General features: G+C 40.1%; 1 protein-coding gene across 2 annotated transcripts in view; it reads right to left on the reverse strand.

Annotated features, from left to right (window-relative positions):
• Positions 1–22,395, reverse strand: part of LOC143299245 (C2 domain-containing protein 3-like) — a 50,191-nt gene that overhangs the window by 27,078 nt on the left and 718 nt on the right. Inside the window, exons 2-24 of one of the 2 annotated variants that reach the window (XM_076612458.1) lie at positions 18,007–18,190; positions 16,839–17,048; positions 15,904–16,001; positions 14,913–15,073; positions 14,226–14,463; positions 13,379–13,565; positions 12,309–12,429; positions 11,308–11,436; positions 10,704–10,784; positions 9,395–9,758; positions 8,230–8,425; positions 7,697–7,812; positions 6,901–7,019; positions 5,958–6,143; positions 5,452–5,686; positions 4,761–4,903; positions 4,062–4,182; positions 3,497–3,621; positions 2,848–2,949; positions 2,334–2,420; positions 1,880–1,984; positions 894–979; positions 314–372 (exon numbers count right to left, since the gene is read on the reverse strand). In XM_076612458.1, coding sequence (XP_076468573.1) covers positions 314–372; positions 894–979; positions 1,880–1,984; positions 2,334–2,420; positions 2,848–2,949; positions 3,497–3,621; positions 4,062–4,182; positions 4,761–4,903; positions 5,452–5,686; positions 5,958–6,143; positions 6,901–7,019; positions 7,697–7,812; positions 8,230–8,425; positions 9,395–9,758; positions 10,704–10,784; positions 11,308–11,436; positions 12,309–12,429; positions 13,379–13,565; positions 14,226–14,463; positions 14,913–15,073; positions 15,904–16,001; positions 16,839–17,048; positions 18,007–18,190 — 3,453 coding nt within the window. Of the gene's footprint in view, positions 1–313; positions 373–893; positions 980–1,879; positions 1,985–2,333; positions 2,421–2,847; positions 2,950–3,496; positions 3,622–4,061; positions 4,183–4,760; positions 4,904–5,451; positions 5,687–5,957; positions 6,144–6,900; positions 7,020–7,696; positions 7,813–8,229; positions 8,426–9,394; positions 9,759–10,703; positions 10,785–11,307; positions 11,437–12,308; positions 12,430–13,378; positions 13,566–14,225; positions 14,467–14,912; positions 15,074–15,903; positions 16,002–16,838; positions 17,049–18,006; positions 18,191–22,395 lie in introns of both variants that reach the window. The other variant, XM_076612457.1, reaches the window with a different exon arrangement.

A 22,395-nucleotide genomic window follows, 5' to 3' on the forward strand; every position in this document is an offset into this window, starting at 1 on the left:
CTGTCAATAAAATACCCATTCACAAACACCATCACCACATTTACACAGGATGAAGAACAAGGAGTCAATTTTACACAGTGACAGAAAGAAATTTATTTTATCTTTGCAGACAGGACAAAGTTAATAATTGATATGTTGTTTTTTTCCTCAGGTACAAGCATTACAAAATCGTCACACGCACACACCTTTGCACACACACACACATACACGCATGCACACATAATCTAACACTTAAAATGAAAATACATTAAACTAAGGAATGAACAAACAAAAAACATATCACCAAGCAAACACATTCACACACAAGCTATACCTGATGATCCTGAGGAGTCCAGCCTCACAGGGTTCAGGTCAGGACCATACACATCTTGCCTGCAACAGTTCATAACAACCATCATCCACATAAAAAAATAAAAGAGATAAAAATCACATTGTTCTCAGTTTAATGTCTTTTTACTGAAACAGATATAAGACAAATCATAGAAAGTGCATGTGCAAGTAGTGTCTAACTTGAGTTTTATGCATCCATAAAGAAATGTTATTAGTAAAATTGGGCAGGGAATCTTAGAATTATATCAAATTTGAAATTTCACACAGCAAAATTTGTTGTAACAAAAAGAGGGAATACAATACACTGAGAACAACTGCAAAAAGTGAGAGAAACGCCAATAGAAACTGTGCACTCACACTTCTGAGAGAGAAGGGGAAACTAAGACAGGCAAACTTTAACTCCTGCTTGTGTTGTGTGTGTGTGTGTGTGTGTGTGTGTGTGTGTGTTTATGTGTGTATGTGTGTGTGGGGGGGGGGGGGGGCTTTGTGTCTGACTGATGTTATTGCACAGCACTTTGAGAGGTATAAAAGCAAAATATAAATGTACTATAAGATGTGCCCACCTCTCCAAGAAGTGACTGGGTCGCTGGGCTTTGGTGGTGACAGTGCCAGATTCCCTGTCAGACTTCAACCTCTGAAGACAGGCCACCTGAGACGCACACATACGTAAATGCAAAGACATTCTGTATACACCTGTTCATCCACCTTCTCTCCTCCCAGTCCTCTTCTTTTACTGAATCTATCTTCAAACAACAGCAAGGTCACCCAGTCTGCTCTTTCTCTCTCTATCCACTGGCTAAAGAAAGAAATATCATTTGTCTATGTTCCGCTGCCTTCTGTCTCCATATTTAAGTCACCTGACAAGATATCACACTTCTTTGTTGAAATCACATTCTCTATGCTGTTTCAGTTTCAGTTTCTCAAGGAGGCATCCCTGCTTTTGGACAAATTCATATGCTCCAAACTCCATCTGCTTGGCAGATGCCTGACAGAAGCATAACCCAACAAGCTAGTCTGGCCTTGAGTGCATGCACATATATTTGCGTAGTTATCAGAGAGCATTTCTTCTACATAATTTTGCCAGAGAACAAAACTTTTATTGCCTTGGGTTATTTTTCAACGTGCCAAGCACTTGCTTGGCATGGGATCTCAGTGTATCGTCTCATCCAAATGACCGGATGCTCAGTTTGATTTTTCCAGTAAAACTTGAAAGAAAGGGTGAGAGTGGGAATCGAACCAAGACCCTCATGGACACTGTACTGGCTGATAAATGTTTTATCCATTCTGCCACCTTCATCCTGCTACCTTCATTATGCTATTTGAGAATCATTCTAATTTGTGAATGACAGATTCAGGAAACACCTATTTATTGATTATCATTATTATTATCAACAACGACTGTTTACCATTATTACCATCATTATTACTATTACATTCAATATCACCAATTATCATTATTATCACCAGCATACACATCAGAAAGCACAGCACAGAACAACACAACAGAAGGAAACCAACACTGCTACCCAAACCACAGACAAGTACTAACCTGCTGGGCAGATCCCATGGCCAGCAGCACAGAGAGCTGTCCAAAGTGCATGCCTGTGAAGGGGTCCACCACTGGCATGTAGTTGTCAATGGCCACCACCGGGTACTGCACACAGCACCAGTTTCCTCTCTCATCTCTACACATCAAGCAATGCCATGGCTGCTATCATGCTGCACACAACTTAACTGCTCAACTGCTCATCTCTCCTGTCAACACTTGGCATGTGTGCTGCCATCAGGCAATTCCACAAGCAACTTTACTGGTCTTTACATATCTACATGGCACATTGTACCTATCACCGCTACTAAAACACTGAGCGCGTCTTAATTTTTTCCTTCTCTTCATCCTGTATCTAACATGCTTTGTCTACATGCAATATTTAAATCTGCATTTATTCATCTCCTCTAATATGCACATATTACAGATTATGAAGAACTCATGAATTCCACCATACCTCTGAGCGCAGGAGGGCAGCAGAAATCTTGGCATCCCGGAATGACATGTAGAACTGGTGAAGACTCAGCTTGCATATGCCAATCAACTGCAGAACACAATCTGCCTCACTCAGATAACATGTTTAAATACTTAGTGCCAGTGGTAATGGGAAAGAAGCGAAGACAGATCACAAACTGAGAGATAGAGCTCGAGACAGACAGACATTCTGATAAAGACTAGCTGATCTGTAAATAGTCATAGTCTGAATGTCAGCATGCCTATAATGAACATAATGAATTACACACACACACACACACACACACACACACACACACACACACACACATATACATATACATGCACACACAAATAAAACTCTTTACACACAAACTCACTTCAGATACAATACACACAAACATATAAATGTGCAGACACACACACACAAAATCATCACTTCTGTTTTGACATTAAGTGACTGACAGTTTCTCTCTCTCTCCACTTCTCCCTCTACTGTTCTCTCCATTCCTGTCTACCTTATCATTCTCAGCTGTGGTCTTCTTGTCCCAGACCTCGATGACCATGCAGTTGTTGCGCATACGTTCCAGTAAGGACCCTGTCACCAGCACCGGAGCCACCTGCAAACCATCACACAGCAAAGCTCTCGGTTAGCATGGATGCACCATCAAGAGAAAAAAATTTGCTCACAGTCACAGCGTTCGATAGACACATAACAGTACAAGGAAAAAGAAAACATGCACTATTTCTCACTTTGTTTCTCAATTCCATCAGCCTCAACCCACCCTTTTATATATATGGCCATTTTCATATCTGGTGACAATTTTGACAAGTTCAAGATGGAACGAGAGAAAGAAGAAAGAGGAAGAATGAGAGATATCAGTTCAACCTGCAACCAAGAAAAAGCAAGCAAGAAAACACTGAACTCTCCAAAAATACCTCATCCAACACAACACAAACATAAGAATTGTAACATGTGTCATTATCTTCCCGTAAGGTTGTCCATGTGGAGTGCAAGAGACATGATGTTCAGATTAAAGGTAACACCAAAAATGTGAATACAGATTGTAAGACTGATCTTAAATGTCATGCCAGTGATAGTGCTATATTCTACAGCACTTGTTCAGTATCAGAAAAAGTGATACAGATGTAAAGGTATGAAGTTACCTGAGAGAAATTATACTGAGGGTTGAGAGTGCCCCAGCACACGTTGGAATGGACGGAGTCATTGGACCAGAACATGCGACACACCAAGTATGTGTTGCGTGTCATCTGGTCACGCCCTGAGGAACCTGCAATGGTAACAGTCTTGTGTGCATGAACTTGTTTGCATCTGATGGTCATACTATGGCTGATTTTTTAAGGTTACAGCATATACCACCATGAAGTAATTCCAGTGTATTATAGTTGCGTGTTTAAAAGTCTGCAATAAAAAATAAAGAGGGGGTGGGAAGGGAACTACACATGAATATACAACCAAGAATTACAGTGTTTTATTATTGTGTGTTTAAGTCTACATTAAAAAATAAAAGAGTGGGTGGGAAGGGAACTACACATGAACATACAACCAAGAAGTAATTCAGAAGTAAGTCCAACACTTTAATGATGTGTGTTTAAAAGTCTGCATTAAAAAATAAAGAGGGGGTGGGAAAAGAACTACACATGAACATGTCAAGAAACGTACAGAACCCCACAGTGTGATGACAGGGGGCATGATGGAGGCATAACTGACCGTGCTGGAGTTGTTGCTGCAGCAGTGCAGGGTTTCTGGACACCATGTGCAGAGGGGGCACACCATGCAGGGAAATGTTGCACCCCTCTGGGACCACTATCAGCGTGTGCAGAGGTAAAACCTGCAGGGACACATGGACACATCACATCATAAGCTTCCTGAGGCAGAATCTATCTCTGTATATATATATCTCTCTCTTGCACAATGCATCCACATGCTAACACACTCACACGCACGCACACACACACACACACACACACACACAAGCATACATACAAAGATGCACATTCACATGCACAAATTATCTAAGCCATTACGGACATATATACATCACAGATAGTTTTACAGATATTATATGTCCCATTTCATTTCTGTATAAACATGAAAATCTCAAGGAAAATTTGCAACACTGACCAGTCATGCATATCATTTTAGGTTTCCAAGATAAAAGAAATGGTCCACTGCAACAGTTAAAAGAATAAGGCACAAAGGAATCTTCCCTTCTCTCCCTTATGTCACACTGACTATAATCACTCTGTGTATCAAGAATGTGAAAGGCCAAAAGAACTAAAGGAAAATGGCTATACCTTGGGGAAGCACGAGATAGACAGCAGAGGAGATCTGTGAGCATGAAGATAAAGCTGTGTATTGTTATGGGTATCAAATCAAATGGATAAACAAGCCTATATTCCCTCAGACCTCTTGTTGGGAAGACTGTGCAGCAGCAGCATCAGAGTTGTGGAAGACTGGTTTCTGCAGCTGAGAATATTCATGAATGACGGATGATGGGATGGCTGGAACAGATGACTGCTGTGTCTTGGAGGGGTTGGATGATGAGTATCCTGAAACCACAACAGTTCTTCTTCACGGGCTTTTCTCAAATAACCTGAAAATCTTAGTATCTTACCAAAGTTTTTATCAATTCTGAAACTCACAACAAATGTTTAGGTACGTGAATGAGTGTGTATGTGTATATACATATGCAACTCTCTATCAATGTGCTCATCTAACATACTATAGTCAGTGTGCATACATGAATGCCTTTGTCTATGTACAGATGCATGCATGTGCAGAATGCACTGGCATGTGTCTGCACTTAATTATGCGTGTTCGCACAATAACAGAAAAAACTACATCCACTTCAAATGAATAATTCGCTAAAGACAGAATATAAATGCACAAAAATCATGTCAGTGTCTTAAAAAAAGAAATATAAAAAAAGAGGAGGAAGATTTTCTTTAATCAGAAATCACTAATATTTCCAGAATAAAAAAAATCTAGAAACTGCAGTCTGGAAAAAAATAATAAAAAATAAAATAAAAAGAAGGGAAATGGAAGAGACAACATTTTCCCTCAAATGCAACCACTTTCTGTCCAAAATGGCACTCACCTGGAGGTGGCTGAGGCAACTTGGCAGGTGAGGGGGGTCTGGCGTTGGGGTAGCCTGTCTCCACCTGTCTGACAGGTGAGGCAGCGGAAGGTGGGAGGGACAGGGGAGGCACAGCAGGGGGAGTGGGAGGGACCACAGGCACAATGTTCTGACCGTTGGCACTCATCTCTGCCACACGTGTGCGGGCCAGGGACGTGGCGAAATCTTTGTGGTCAGATGCCAGCTCCACCGACACCTGGACAAAACACCTGTACTTTTCAGGTACATTCTTTGGCACTCCATTATCACATGTGTATGCACATGCACAGATGTAATATGTACACACAGCACAATACACATGTATACGCTCACACAAATGATAAAAACACATATGCTCATGAACACCATATATGCATGCACACATGCATGCATTCATGTGAACATGCAGTCTGTGTACTTACACAAATAAATATCACCACAAACGTACACATTAATATGAACATGCAAGCACACACTTGCACAATTACCTTCAAGGACCCCAGGTAGCCAGCCCCAGCAGTGGAGCGAGAACTGTTGAGGGAAACATTCCGTGCTGAAGAGTTGGAAGATGTACTGCGACTCAAGTCCCGAATCTCTAGGTCGCGGGTCAGGTGAAGGTCATCTGACTTGAGAATGGATTTGAGGGACACGCCACAACTTCCAAGCAGCACCGGCTGAAACAGGCAGAGAAACAAACGTTTTCACAATTGTATCTTAACAGGCAATTTTCTGTCATTTCTATGACAGTTACAGCCCAAACATGGAAAAAAAAATTATAAAGCTGTGAGTGTAACAACAGTAACAATAAAAATACATGCACAGTTGATCCATGGTCAAATGTAGCAGTGGTGATGGGGCTATGGGTGGAGGGTGGGGGGTGAAGGGGTGAGGTAGGGGGAATATGTAAACAGACAAATCTCAAAATTTCATTTCATTCATTAAATGTATGCCCTATGTTTCCACATTAAATTATCAAATGAATGACCAAGTCAAATTACAATACTATTCAGAAATTTGGTTTTCTGGGCTTTTATATTTAAACATTATATCATCAAAAGGTTCACTATGTTAGATGAGAACTGACAGAAAACCACGACACTTCAATCATCAAAAGTTGTTATGTAGCATAGGTAGTTCCTACCCAGAGAGCACAGATAGAATATTTCCGCACAAAACTAGAACAGTGTGATGGCATCTTTCACAAATGTTGTGATTTTTGTCAAGTAGACATCATTCTTGGAAAAGGTTACAGCTCTTCCCTAATCTTCTGATTTCTTCTAGTAAATAATACTGAAAAACAACTGCCAAACTTCATTCTTATTCCACAACAACAACTGATAATTTGTGTTCTGTTTCCTAAGTTTACACACACACACACACACACACACACACACACAACAAAGAAATATTCCCTAATAGTCCCCAACTCACCGACTTTTGCCCAGCTTCCCTGGAGAACACCTTGAAGACCAGAGCAGACTTCCACCACTTCTCCAGTGCTGCACCATCAAACATCAGGGGGAACACCGAGCGATGGTTGAATGAAATCACTGGACACAGCACAGCAATGATTGTCAAAGGGATGTGTAAGACCACACTTAATGACAGACAAAACAATTAAAAATGCAAAATCAATCAATATATCTATATATATGTATCTATCAATTTCTCTCTCTCTCTCTCTCTATTTATATATATATATATATATATATATATATATATATATGTGTGTGTGTGTGTGTGTGTGTGTGTGTGTGTGTATGTGTGTGTATATATATGTGTGTGTGTGTGTGTGTGTGTGTGTGTGTGTGTGTGTGTGTGTGTGTGTAATGGTAAATAACCCCAAAGAAATTAATTGTCTTCATCTGTTGTGAAACCCAATAAAACAAACATCAGTTAAAGAAAAGGGTTTGACTGCTCCTTACTGTTTATTTACTATTTTTTGTTGTTCTATTCCAAGAATTCCCTGTGGAATGATCTTCATGGAGTGGTGCCAGCAAGTACAGGATACACACACACACACACACACACACACACACACACACACACAGACATAGACACACACACACAATGTACTGTAAAAAATATGCATTGTAATTTTTCACACAATCACACTTTTTGAATGTACTCAGGCTTGTTCTTTGTGTATGTGAGTTACTTTTCTGAGCGAGTGGGTAGTATATTCATACTGACAAATTTACTAACACCAGGTAAATGCAGTCCTTACCTCCGTTGCTGACAGTCTTAGAGGCAACCCTCATAACCTCAGTTGCCATGGCATTTGGGGAGTATTTATCACGTGAGGTAGCCACCACAGGGAACTGGTATTCAATGAGGTAGGTGCTGCAAAAGCAAAGACAGTTACAAAATAGAAAAACAACAACAACAAAAAAGTGTTTCATTAGAAACAGAATCACTATCACTCTTTACCCATCAGAATAAAAGCATTTCAAAACCACACAACACTGTCGACAAACAGTTCAACACCACAGGCAACACTAGAGGTCAAGCTAAATGGACAGTTTTTCACACAGTAACACAGTTTGACAGCTGCAGCCAACTTCCCGCTCCACAGGAAATTGACTAACATTACCCCCTTGATCAAGTTTGTATTGAGCAAGTCCAGTATGTTGTTTTGACAAAAATTTAATAATGTGACTGAGAGCATCAGGTCCAAAATATCTGCTGCTGGGGAGCATTTTTCGTAAATGAACTTGGCAGCAAGAGTTTAAAAACAGCATCCCTTCTCTCTGAACTCACCAGGGTTTCCGGTTCTTGGTTGGACGTGGTGGCTTTCCCGTTCGTCTGGCAGAGGCTTTGCTGACAGAGGAGGTGTCAAGGTCACTGGCATGGAGAATGAGGTTAAGCACACTGACCCTGGCCACATGGACACGGCCCAGCAAGGTCAGGCGTTCCACACTGAGGCCATCCACTTGTTTCTCCCTTGGGTTTTGGTCTGCGGACAACAGTGTGGGTCAGTGTGGCGGCAGTGACATTTAGTGTCACATCTTGTCTGATGCTTTAGGGTGAATTCTTACAACTCCACTTGGGGTTAAAAAAAACAAGTATTTACTCCTCATGTTCAAGCATGTGGTTATCAGGGAGTGTTGTCAGTTTGCACATGCTGGCAGTCTGGTGAGATGTGACAGTCTATAACATTCTGAAACATGCTGCATTATAGTGCTCTATCTTACCATACAATTTAATCAAGTCATACGTTTTGTGCACAGTTGTGTGGTGTGCTGTGCTGTAGTTTGTGTGACAAAGCATCACTAATGTAAGTATCCATATCAAACAAAATCAAATCAAATGACACAACATGGCATGAAACAGATAGTATGGAGTGTATTGATGGTAAATTTTGTGAAGGCATGACCTACTTCAGTTATAGGTTAAAAGGTTAAAGGTCCCATATCCTTTTATGGCCATAGGGATAATGAATTAAAATCCGCTATGTCAATGGCTCTGCATAGGAAGCTATGGCCCAATCCTCTCCTTCTGCCGTTTTAACTTTCCCCACCTGAAGTCAAGGACTCATTCACATCTGGGTAGAGTGAGGAAAATATGAGTAAAGTGACTTTCCCATGGACACAACACATGCCAAAACAGGGCCTCAAATTCTGATCACTGGTGAACACTGGATCAGAAGTCTAACACATAATCATTTCTGCTACAGCACCTTGAAATACATCAGTTTTATGTTGTGATTTGGTTACACATACATGCTTCAAGGCATTCATAATAAAGAATTTGCACAAAAGCATCTCAATAAATCATACTTCAAATCAATACTGCATAACATTGTACAATCCTGCATGACAATATAAAATAAGTCTTTTTTCTTCCTTTCCATATCACTTTAAAGCCTTGATATTCCCAACAACTATCAACCATCTACCAGAAGATTAAGTCAAAAAGAACTCACCAAAATTATCTTCTACATCAGAAGGCACTGGATCGAAAGAAACACGAGACGCCTCTGACCGTGGTGTGCTGGCAATGTCACTGTCACTCACACTGCCTTTCCGCTTCCGTGACAACGACCTGGATTTTGACCTTGACCCAGACCTCGATCGAGACCTTGACTTGGATTTCTTGGGGACCACTGTCTCAGTCATGCGAGGGTTTCTCTCTCTCGATCGAGAGCGTGATCTCCTTGCATTTTTACTGGGGTCAGAAGAGGACTTGGCTTTGGACTTTCGTTTTCGTTTCTGTGAAGGGGAGGGTGGGGGAGAAGTGGGCATGGCAGCTGCCAGGCTGGAGAAGGAGGAGCTGCGGGAAGGTGGGCGCTGAGGACAGAAACACACTGGGGTGAAATGTTGTTCACCAAATATAGAGCTGATTATCAGTCTGGTTTTTTTTTTATAATTTTTTAGTTTTGTTTTTGATAAACAGAAATAATAAAAATCATGTGGACCCACACAAACAAAAAAAAAAGAACAGAAAGCAGGGGAGTAAGAAGACTGATAGAAATCAGTCTGTGCACACCTGCATATGCAAGCATATATGCATGCATAGACTGGGGGGCATGATTGCATAATAACTGAATTTCAGTGTGACTGTGATTGTCTCTCAATATGTCTGTGAGAAAAAGAATACATACAGCTGTATGTTTGTGTATGTGCAGATGGACATGTGTTGCATATTCACCTATATCCAATCATTTTTCAGGACTTCAGTCATGGAAGCAACACTGATAAACAGGACAAGGGTTTGTGGCCTCAAGGCCTGATCAGTGCAATGGGTTTACATGGAGGTCAGGCATCTGCTGTTTTTTTCTTCTTCTGTTTATACAGCAGATGTGGTGTAGTGTACATGGATCTGTCTGCAAACTCTGACACCACCTTGAAACTGAAACATGAAGAGGACACAGCAAAAAGAATAGATCTGCTCTATGAACAAGTAATTCCACTGAATCAGAACAGGCACTACCGAACACCACCAAACTGACTCAGTTGTAGTGCAGAGTCTCCTCTGGTGTGTGGCCTGCTGGTGACCTTACATCGATGGTTCCCTGTGGACTGCCGATACTGGGACTGCATCAGACAAACTCAAGTGTGGATGTATATGGTGGACTGGGAATAAGCAGCTTGGGAATAATGCCACTGAACGATGCTGATGATGGGGCAGTGAATCAAAATTAACAAAAAATTTTTAAAAATAAAAAAAACAAAGAAAAGTCCACTGACCACAGAAAGAGAAACAGAGACAAACTGAGACAATGTCATACACACCATGTTTCCAGGGTTCTTCAAGACACCACGCTGACCGTCCTCATCCCCACTCACGCCGCTCAGCTCACTCATTTCACTATCCTGTGGAGTGACAATCATCCTGCGTTTAGCAACAAGACAAATACCACCTTGTTTGTCAGTAAGCATAACCCAACTATAAAACAAAAAGGCTGAGCTGAATAATATTTCACAAAATAAATGCTCAGGTAAAGACAGAAGACTTGGAGAAAATAAAAGACTTGAGGCAAGAATTCATGAGAAAATCTGTGGAAGCAGTCAAGTGACAAGAGAGTAATGTCTCTCTCTCTCTTTCTCTGATCTTTGAAAACTTCATTCATGCCAAATAAGGTCTTCAGAAATAAGCAAAATAAATGCCTATTCTTCAGAAATAAACAAATCAAAAGAAAATGATTATAGAATCTTTGAAGATATCATGCAAATGTGTCAGCTTGTGGTATTCATATTCACTGTAAATCAGATATATGCCCTAAAACCCTTGCCAACACCAAAGCTTCAGAAAAACTTACAAGCCACTCAAACCACTGCCAGGCAAATAAAAACCTGAATGGAAAACACAGAAAAATACTGTTGACTTAAGGTTTACCAAGCGTTTGTAGAAGAGTTCTTGCAGCAGTGTGTGATCATGCAGAGGATCCCCAGGCTCACTGAGCACATCCATCCCCTCACTGCACACGCTGGGCCCAGGACTCCCTCCATTCAGCATCTGTAGCATCTGTCAACACACAGGCTTCTTGCTAAACTGTGCATGACAAATCTGTAGATATATACATTTATATATGCAGATATATTTAGATATATGTATGAGGGAGGTAGGGTGGGAAGTCTGTGTGTGTGTGTGTGTGTGTGTGTGTGTGTGTGTGTGTGTGTGTTTATGTGTGTGGGTTGGTTATTAGTGTGTGTGACATGCACGCATGTGTGTGTACATGGTGAGCCTTTCATTGTGTTTGTATTTGCCTTGATATGCTTTTGTACAAAATCATCAATACAAGAATAGGAAATTACAGAAAGCATGATCAAACCATCTTCTTCTTCTTTGTTCATGGGCTGCAACTCCCACATTTACTCGAACACATGAGTGGGCATTTACATGGATGACCTTTTTTCATCCCTGCCATGTAAGCAGTCATACTCCATTTTTGAAGGGGGGCTGGGGGGGGGGGGGGGCATACCGGGTATGTTCTTGTTTCCATAACCCATCAAACACTGACATGGATTATGGGATATCAAACATGCATATTTGATCTTCTGCGTACATATACACATGAAGGGGGCTCAGGTACTGGCAAGTCTGCACATCTGTTGACCTGATAGATTGGAAAAATCTCCACCTTTTACCCACCAGGCACCTTTGACCAGGATTCAAACCCAGGACCCACAGATTGAAAGTCCAATGCTTTAACCACTTGGCTGTTGTGCCCATCAATTAAACCATCTGACACAGCGGAGAAAATATTGAAAATAACAAAGAATCACAATAATTTAAGAATAATGATGTGTGCACAAGCACACACATGTATTGTTGCACACATACATACATTAATGTATTTTTGCACACATACACACACAAACTGACAGACAACAGACCTGCCATTCATGTTTGCCAACAGGGGAGCCAAGCAGCATGGAAACTGGGTCATTAGACTTGTCATCCAACAAGCTGTCCACCTTCACATCCGGTCCTGGACTGTACATTGCCCCAACACCGCTGTACAATTGTCACGACAACGATAATCACTGCTGTGATCCAAATCTTATGCTTTACAGCCATAAACAAAAAGAACTGTTAACAGCAATGGCAATCATGATAACACTCTGAAGTGTTGACTTAGCTTTGAAAGTAATGTTCTGAAAATGTTAGTACACCTCACCATGTCACCTTGTGGACTTGTACATGTTTGAGTGATGAAGTGTGAGATTTCGCCTTTCCTTCTGAGGAACCAGACATCGAAAAGAAATGGTGTCTAAGATGCAGTGAATTAGAACACCTCCCATCCCATAAAATGAACTGCTGCATCAAATGTGACAGCAAAAACAAATCAAAGATAAGTACACGTGTCCATTTATTTGACTGACTGACAGACAGACTGAATGCAAATCCAACACACAAAGTTTGGTACAAAAGTCAGACAAGAAAAACATATATATCAGAGACAGAAAACAGAAAAGACAAACCTCCAAATATCCCTTTAGGACTCATACAAATCAATCATGGATTCAATCACCACAGTTACCAGTAAGCATCAGCAAAACGTGTGGTGGAAATAGGACCATGATGTCATTAAACTATCACTACTAATCCATCCACTGATCAATAAACAATCAAACAAGTTTGGATGATTTGAGACTAGACAATTCCAACCTAATATACTCTAAATATAAATTATAATACTCCAGTTCTTACGAAGGCAAGGCTTGCTTTATAATTTGAAAAAAATATCTATCTCTTTTACAATTCTTGACAACACAATTAACCAGATCCACAAATATGCATGCAAGCATGCATGCATGCACACACACACACACACACACACACACACACGTGCACAAACACAAGTACACATGCACACACACACACAGAAATTCTTCACAAAATTTTATAAGTGTTACTTGAACAAGCACAAAAAGGCAAACAGTGTCCACTGTGTCCTACTCACCCCACAGCTCCTTCAACAGCTCCTGCAGGGGAGGAGGGTGTTAGGTCCAGGCTGGTGTTGTTGTTGTTGTGCTCATTGGAGTTGAGGCTTGAGGCCACCATGGCCTTCCGCAAACGTATGCCTCGCGACAACATCATGGACACAATGTCCCCACCCTGCCCCACACTGTGGGTGTTCTCTCCTTGGCCTGCAGTGGTGTTCACACACATGCACAACCATACACAAGCACCCACAAATAACAGGGCACACATGCATGCAAACACATACATTCACACTCACACACACACACACACACACACACACACACACACACAGATTATTACAATGATGGCAAGTGCACGCTTCTTCATATGCATGTTTGTTTGTAACTTGCATGCTATGAAAACATGTATACTCTTTCTTTTCTTGTGGGAACCGACACAGACCCAAACAAAGTGTGTGTGAAGGAGGGGGAGGCAAAAGTTGAAGGAAGACTGGTGTATTCAGCTACCTTACAGCTATTTCACACTTAATCTAAAAGAACTTGAAACCATGACACATATTAGAATTATTCATGAAAACAATTAAATCTCGTTTTCCAAATTGTTTCATTTCTAAACTATTTTTATTTTCTGTTCCATCATAGCCCTTGAAGTCTTCAAGCACTCTCCAAAAATCCAGTTATGTACAGACTCAATGCATTTGTCCAGTATGGCAGTGCAAGGCCCTCTCACTGCAAATCCTATCTCACCACCTTGCTAAGCAAATTAAACTTCCACCACCAGCTGGTCAATCAAGATTAATGTTCTGCACTCCCTGTCCCAAGCCTCCCACCAGATCCCCCAAGCAAAGTGCACAGTACACATACCCTGTCTATAACCAGCAGGTCTTTGTAGGGAGGGGGGTACGTGGGCCTCCTCTATTCCCCCCACAAGAGGGACACCACTGCCATGAATGTCGGAGATGCCCACCACATCCCCACTGGTAGTGATGGCCACAGGGTAGCTGTGACCATGACCCCCATCTCCAAGGTCGTACTGTAACCTCTGCCGAAGGTCAGCAGCATTATGCGTTCTGGCATTGTTCTGTAGCCTTATGTCTTCAGTCTGCTGTGACACACAAACAGATCACAGATGGTCAAAAGGACAGAAGTGATGTTACTGAGACATGTTCATATACCGGACAATGCACACAAAAAAAATTTTTTTTCAAAGTTATGTAAAACTGATGCAGATACTAACATTACACACACAGGCACTTACTTGTGTCCCCAATTACACTTATATACAAAGTCCCACATACAGTCAAACTGAGCCATGCATAGTGTGCTGGAAGCAGGTACCCAATGATGCATGACTTTCACAGAAAACTTTTTTTTTAAGTCAAATATAAGTATTGCCCCTTCCTTTGAATTCACATACGAAAATATGAGTATGACTGAAAAAGTCACAATAAGAACTTTCTCTGCAAGGGCAAAAAAAAACCATATAACAGTGCATGTAAAAACCATGCTCAAGCACATACAGAGTTCATTCTAGTGACAAACCCCACTCACCAGATGGGAGGCAGGGGATATGAAGGGATCTTCCTGAGGTTTGACAGGTTGATGAGAGTGTGGCTGTGGTCGTGATGCTGAGGGCAGTGTGGGATCCTGAGGCTGAGGAGGGTGGGCAGGGAGGTCAGTGGTGGGGATTGAACCCGTGTTGTCATAGGAATCTGTCACAGACACTTTTGACGTCAACAAATAAAAAACTTAAGGCTGCAAAAGCCGACAAGCAATTCTTCAATTATCATTCTATGGAGGCTTGAAAAAAAGTCCTCAAACAGAATTTTAAATTTAATCAGATACAGATCTAATAACAATTCACAGACTGCCTGATATCAAATATGAGAAATAAGACATGTGCAGATGCTGCAATGAGATAATACACCAATGACAGTTGGATGGATGGTGCACATCAACTCCACAGTCACCACTTTGGAGATGGTTGTGATGGGCATCCATGAGGGCCATTGTCTGGTCACTGCAGTGTCTGATGTGTTCAAGAGTACAGTTTCTCCAGAGATTTTTCTATCTCAAAGGTCAATACACATGCACATCTAAGGCGTTAACAGCTTAATGTGCACATACATGAGGTAAGCTAGGCATGTTAAAGATCCTATGGACTATTTCAGTCTTGAAGCAGAGTATGGCTGCCCATATGATCAAATATGCAAAACCACACTTCTACATGTAACATGTAAACATGTGAGTTCTAGCCTATTAACACAGAAAAAGGAAAGCCATTCTGGTTAATGGTTATTGTATAGACACATATCATTATTTACATAAACACTACACATCAAACACACACACACACACACACACACACACACACTTACTATTCTTACACCCCTACCACCACCCACCACCACACAACCACTCTGGTCACATTCACACACATGTACATACACATGCCCTCAATGTATGCACAAACATATTAATGATATGTACACACAAGCACATGCACACTCATATATACAAATACCAAACTATCAACCCTCACCCATCAAGGGCTCCAGCATGACAGACACTTGAAGTTCTCCGATTTTCTCTCCCCCTCCTCCAGTTTTATCATTCTTGCGAGACAAGATAGGAAAAAACCTGCATAAAAAATAAAACTGAATAATGCGAGCATCTTCAACAAATGACAAGCTTCTTGCAAACAAAAAAGCTCACATGCAGTGACACAAACTTTAACAATGGACATGACTGAAATACTGATTTATAACAACATTTCAGTTTATAGCATGGAGCAAATAGCTTCTGGATCAAAATCTGGAAATGCTGATATTCAGAATTCCATCATCTGGACTTTGAACCACAGTTTTCACAAAGTTTTGGAGATCAATACAGCTGCATTTCTAAACATTATTTGGCAATCTTTTATTTAGAACTTTCTTTGGGTTTTTCCAATATGATTATTAAAGTCCTAATTTTAATATAGCAAGTACACTCTTCATAAGGAGTATCAATCCTGTATTAATTTAGTATTATAATTTGGCAATGACCCCCCCACCCCACCCCCCCACCCCCCCAAAAAATTAGTTCTTTCATTTCAAAATTATATAAATCAACAAAAGAAAAAAATTACAGTCCTTACTTATTTCCCAGTACATATGTGTAATTTGTAAACTGCCACACTGAACAAGCGGAGATTTCAAGTTAAACAGTCAATATAATCATATACATATATCATATATGCTATTTTGAAAGGAATGTCACTTCTTTTTTTTTCTTTTCTTTTTTTTTTTTTTTTTTTTTTGATCCTCTTCCCCATTTTCTTTTCACTGTCTTTCAGCCTGTCTGTTTGTCCTAATAGTCAATTTTCTTAAAATTTTTACCTCTTTCAAAGAAAATTTGATTTGCTTCAGTTATTTTTCAAAGCAATTACAGTTGCAGCCAATACAGGTCACAGCTCTCTACATGACTTGTACATACCCATTGATTGGCCGGTTGTTGGACAAGTGAGCAATCTGTGTTATATGTGCATGTCCTACAGGCTCCTTGGCTGTCTCTGATGTGAACAAATCCACAGTCAGCATCTCCATGTCACCCAGGTAAGATGCAAACTGCTTTGGACCCGAGCGCACAGGGTAGCGTCCTGTAGTGCATGTGGTGCCTTTGTTGCCTTTCTTCACATCCCGGGGTCTGCAGAAGTCCAAATTTATCTTGAAAATCTCAATTTTGCATTAGCATGGTAATCAACAGTAAACTGCAAGTCGTCACGAGGATAAAACCAAACACTATATTAACCACAATAAACCTCACAAGTAAAATCAAAGTTTATTTCACAATGAAAAAAATCTACATTAATCATAAATGACATACAATTCTCTCACTCACTCAAACACCCATGCAGAACACAATTCATCATGACAACCACACATTCACTGTGACATTGCAAGTAATTATTAGTTATGATAACCACAACATGTTAGACACAGATAAACGGTTAATCGTAACAGATTCTCTGAACACAACATACAACTTAATTTGATTTTTGCTTAACTCCACCATCTCAACAAATAACATAAACAAACGAGAACCCTTACATCTCAGCATCTCAACAAACAGTACCAGCAAACATAAAACCCAGCATCTCAACAAGCAAACAAGAAACCCAGCATCTCAACAAACAGCACAAGCAAACAAGAGCCCCAGCATCTCAACAAACAGCACAAACAAGACCCCCTGCATCTCAACAATAGCACAAGCAAACATAAACCCCAGCAAATCAACAAACATTACAAGCAAACAAGAACCCTGACATCTCACAAGCAATCAAGAACCCCCATCATCTCACCAAAACACATGAAAACAAGAAGTAAGAACCCCAGCATCTCAACAAACAACATAGGCCCAAACATCTCATCAAAACACATGCAAACAAGAAGAACCCCAGCATCTCAACAAAAAACATAAGCATGAACCACAGCATCTCAATAACTTGAATTTATAAGCAACAAACAACACAAGTATAGACAAATCCCCAGCATTTTTGAACAACAAACAAAACAAGACAAAAACAAGTACCTAACCTGACATCTCAATGAACAACAAAGTTAAGAGCAATGAACTAGACAAGCCCCTGACCGTGTGACCTCACCTGAACAAGGCTCCTCCTCCCTCCTCCCCCCACCATTTGACCCGCACAATGGTGGAGGGGGGAGAGGCCCTGGACCACAGAACCTCGTTGATGGACACTTTGCAGAAACATCGTAGCTGTCCATTCACCTGAGGAGGCAGTCCTGTTTTCACCTGCACATCTTCGTTTCTCTTGGACTCACCACCTGCCATAGAAGTGCACAATATAGAGATCAGTAAGTACCTGTATTTACTTCTCAGTCAAGAGTGAGATTCAGATTCTTTGCTAATCAATGAGGAAACAAAAGAAAATTGTTTTGAATTTGCATAGCATGCATCCAGCAACCTCAATGACGTACTTGTGTAAACTTACTTTTGACACTTGTACAATTTACAAACTTATTTGTACTATGCAGCATCATATGTGTTTATGTGTGTTTAAATCTCTGTGTGTGTGTGTGTGTGTGTGTGTGTGTGTGTGTGTGTGTGTGTGTGATACTGAACAGGACACACACACACCTCCCCCTCACCCCCGCACACACACATACATGCACACAGTGCTTATCCATGTAACTGCATGGATCAGCCAAGTCCTCCCTGGTCTTAATCGCTATTGCACTGGTCATATATGTAAGTTGTGTACAGATACTCGTGTATTTGTTAGGCCAAAGCCAACAATAAATTGTTTCCCTTAAGTGGTGGCTACCTCTGCAAATCTACACAGACTTTTAAAGCTTCAGAAATAAACCTAGCCAATTCGAGTTCGTGTTCTGATGAGAATAATGTTGCAATACTGGTCACATCCGAGTTCAGTGTGTGAACAAATGGGATGAATTTCTCTCTAAGGTTTTTATACTCTGGACACACTAAGATAAAATGCACCTCATCCTCTATTTTCTTATCACCAAAAGAACAGTTCTTCATCTGAGAATTTGCAGCATATCGATATTTATTACATTTAACCACGTCTTAATCTAACAAGACAGTCCCGTAGTCTTTTGTTTTTGATTTGAAAGAGGTATGGCTCAAGCTGCACATTTTGCTTAAAGATTCTGTAGGTGGAAAATCTATTGCTCTCCAACAATTTGTTGTGCCAGTCTTGGTGTGAACAGTCTATCAGTCGCTGTTTCAGCTCACTTAAAAAGGATGTCTTTTTACCCACCCCTTGCTGTTGCCAAACAAATCCAAATCCGTGCAAAAAGAGACATTGCCTGATCTCACTAGCCCATGTTTCTATGTCCCTCTCATCAAGTTGTTTAACTGTCTCATGCAGCTCTGGGTATTCTATCAACTTCCATTTCTAATTACTGAAACCAGTATTTAATAGCTTTAGTTTAATGGGTATCTTCCTAACTCTCCATAGATCATGATGTTTGGTGTTTTCTGACTTACTATTAAGTTTCTTGCATGCGTACGTATGTACCTTTTCTATTTCTTTTAGACAGATAGTTCCCCAGATTTCTGCACCAGATGTTAAAGCAGGCTGGACTTGCAAATCAAAAAGTTTAAAGAATGTTTTGACATCTGGTTTTCTGAGCCTCAATTACGCTCAAATGATGTCTGTGACTTTTTTCTTTGCTTTGGCTGTAGCATTCTGTACAGCCAAGTTAAATGACAATTTTGTGGTGAGTGTAAATCCAAGGTACATATACGAATTGACCACTTTGAGTCTTTGTCCTTGTGTGTACCATTTTTCATTTGCTGCGAGGTAATCCCCTTTTCTGAAAACCATCACTTTTGTTTTCTGCAAGTTCACCTTGAGACCTAACTTGTTAAGACGCTCTCTCCAGTATACATAGCTGATTTTGTAGCCCAACTGGGATATGTGATACCAATGCAATATCATCGGCAAAGACTGAAAGAGCAAGGAAAATATTTCTCCTATTAGCTGTGAAAACTGAATACCGTGTTTCCCTCCTTTCTGAATCTCCTCTGCAACTTCATTAATAAATAAACAGAAGATCCTGGGACTCAATAAACATCCTTGTTTTACACCACATGGGGACTCGAAGAAATCTGTAATATCCGCTTCTAAGAGAAGAGAGGGAGACTCAGAGAGAGAGAGAGAAAGAGGCTATTTACAACTGCAGATTTTTCTGGGCTCAACTTTGCTTCAGGACAGAGCATATTATAAACTTGCCAGAAGTGAACTGAAAACTGTCCTCTCTGGGCTCTGATTTTCTGGTGAGCCGAGCATGGCTAACCTCCTGCTGACCTTCCTCATGCACTCCAGAAATCCCTGCCCTCACCACTGTCTTGTTTATAAACAAACTTCTCCATGGCCCTCACATATATTCTGCCATATTCCCCTCCCTACTCTTCCTTTTATTTTCAGGAACCTCCACATGGTCAGTGCAATTGCTGGATTTTTCTTATTGTAATCATTCTCCTGCATCAGCATTGAACAAACTGCTGATTACATGTGTAATTAATTTAACAAAAAAATGTTCACATTCAGAGCATTTGACACAACTAAATGTGTGTTCAATTTCACACATGCGCATGCACTGATGCAGCATCGCATGTGTACATAAGCACAAATGCTGACAATCACCACCAATACATACACCACAGATTAAATATAAAATAAAGTATATTATCTACAGTATTAAAGAAAACAGCATGCCATATAATATATATATTCTTATGACTTTAAGAAGCATGATGGAACTGAACACTGTAGCATAGTAAAATGGATTTAATCACATGTAATGATGTATGCAGCCATGTTTGCAGTTTTGTATGAAATTTATATATATATATATATATATATATATATATATATACATACACATAATGACATATTATACTAATTTATACGTAGGTGCATGCGTACATGAACATACCCATTGAAGAAGAATTCAAAACACACTTGGCAGTTCATGGACACTACAAGGAGTGATAGGCAAATGAATAAATAAAAAACTCAAAATAACAAGTCACAACCAAATACCCAAACCACAGAACTTCTTTTTTTCTTTATTCTGGCATCTATGCAAACCAGGACTGCAGCAGAGCCATATCAAGTCAATACCCTAACCCAAATCAGAGAACCTCCATTTAAAAACTTTATTTTTGTTGTCTTTACCATATGCAAACCATGACTGTAGCAGAGCAATGTGCTGTGTTATGAGTGCTGCCATGATGCATTCACAACATTCCAAAAATAATACTTGGAGTTGGAGTGTACAGTGAGGCCAGCATGGTTTACTATTTCTAAGTGTAAATCACTGAATGCAATGAGTGTGCTCAAATGTAAGCTTTGCAAACACTACTGCGTTCTCAGACTATGCAGCATAGTGTAGTTTAAACAACTTCACACAGTGTGTGTGTGTGTGTGTGTGTGTGTGCGCGCGCGCGCGCGAGCGCGCATATTCAAATTTATAAATGATGCATTTATAATCATGTGATAATGTATGTGACATATAGATATACACAGAAACAACATTTTTAATGCATAAACATTGTGACCTTATGTACAGAGTGCACACTATACCATAGTGATAATAGAGGGACAGAGCAGGCAGAAAGATACAATGAGAAAAAGTGGGGAAAGCCCAGAAAAATTTTGGAGGATAATACTGGTTAAACAGCAATTTGACTTGACCAGATTACAACTTATGCATATCTAATAAGTTTAAACATGGGCATTTTGGGGTGTTTGGTTACAAGTCTGAGTATGTCAAAGAAGTAAACTTAGTCTTCATATAAAATCTTCCATGATTTTGGATGAAAATTTACATGAAATAAAGTTGCTGTTTTCAAAAAGTTTGCATTATAACTTATAACAAATATTTTGAACTGATCATTAGGAACATATGATATATACTAATATAGTAGTATTGCTGTCACGGTGTGTATATGCCAGCATTTTAATTTTGTACATGTATGCAGTTCCTGAGAAGACAAAATATAATATTAACATTAATAATTAAACAAATAAAATAATTATTACTGATAGTATTTACACTCATACAAGTAACAGTAATGTGCATATATACACACACACACACACACACACACACATATATATACATACAGATATGGTCATACAATGACAAAGCTATTCAATATAAAGGTGCACACACTTTCTTTTTTCTTCTTCTTCTTCTTCTTCTTCTTTTCATTTCCATTACACAACTAACATCGATTTGCCAATGACTCTGTCATGGTTCATGCATGCTGGGTATTTTCATGTCTCCATAACCCACCAAACACGGACATGGGCTACAGCGTCTTTTACGTGCATATTTTATCTTCTGCGTGCACAAAAGGCTTTCAGGCACTAGCTGGTCTGCACATATGTTGACCTGGGAGATTGGAAAAATCTCCACCCTTTACCCATCAGGCGCCGTTACCAAGATTCAAACTCGGTACCCTCAGATTGAAAGTCCAACGCTTAAACCACTCA

The sequence above is a fragment of the Babylonia areolata genome, chromosome 24 (genome assembly GCF_041734735.1).
Source record: "Babylonia areolata isolate BAREFJ2019XMU chromosome 24, ASM4173473v1, whole genome shotgun sequence".
Taxonomy (NCBI): Eukaryota; Metazoa; Mollusca; class Gastropoda; order Neogastropoda; family Buccinidae; genus Babylonia; species Babylonia areolata.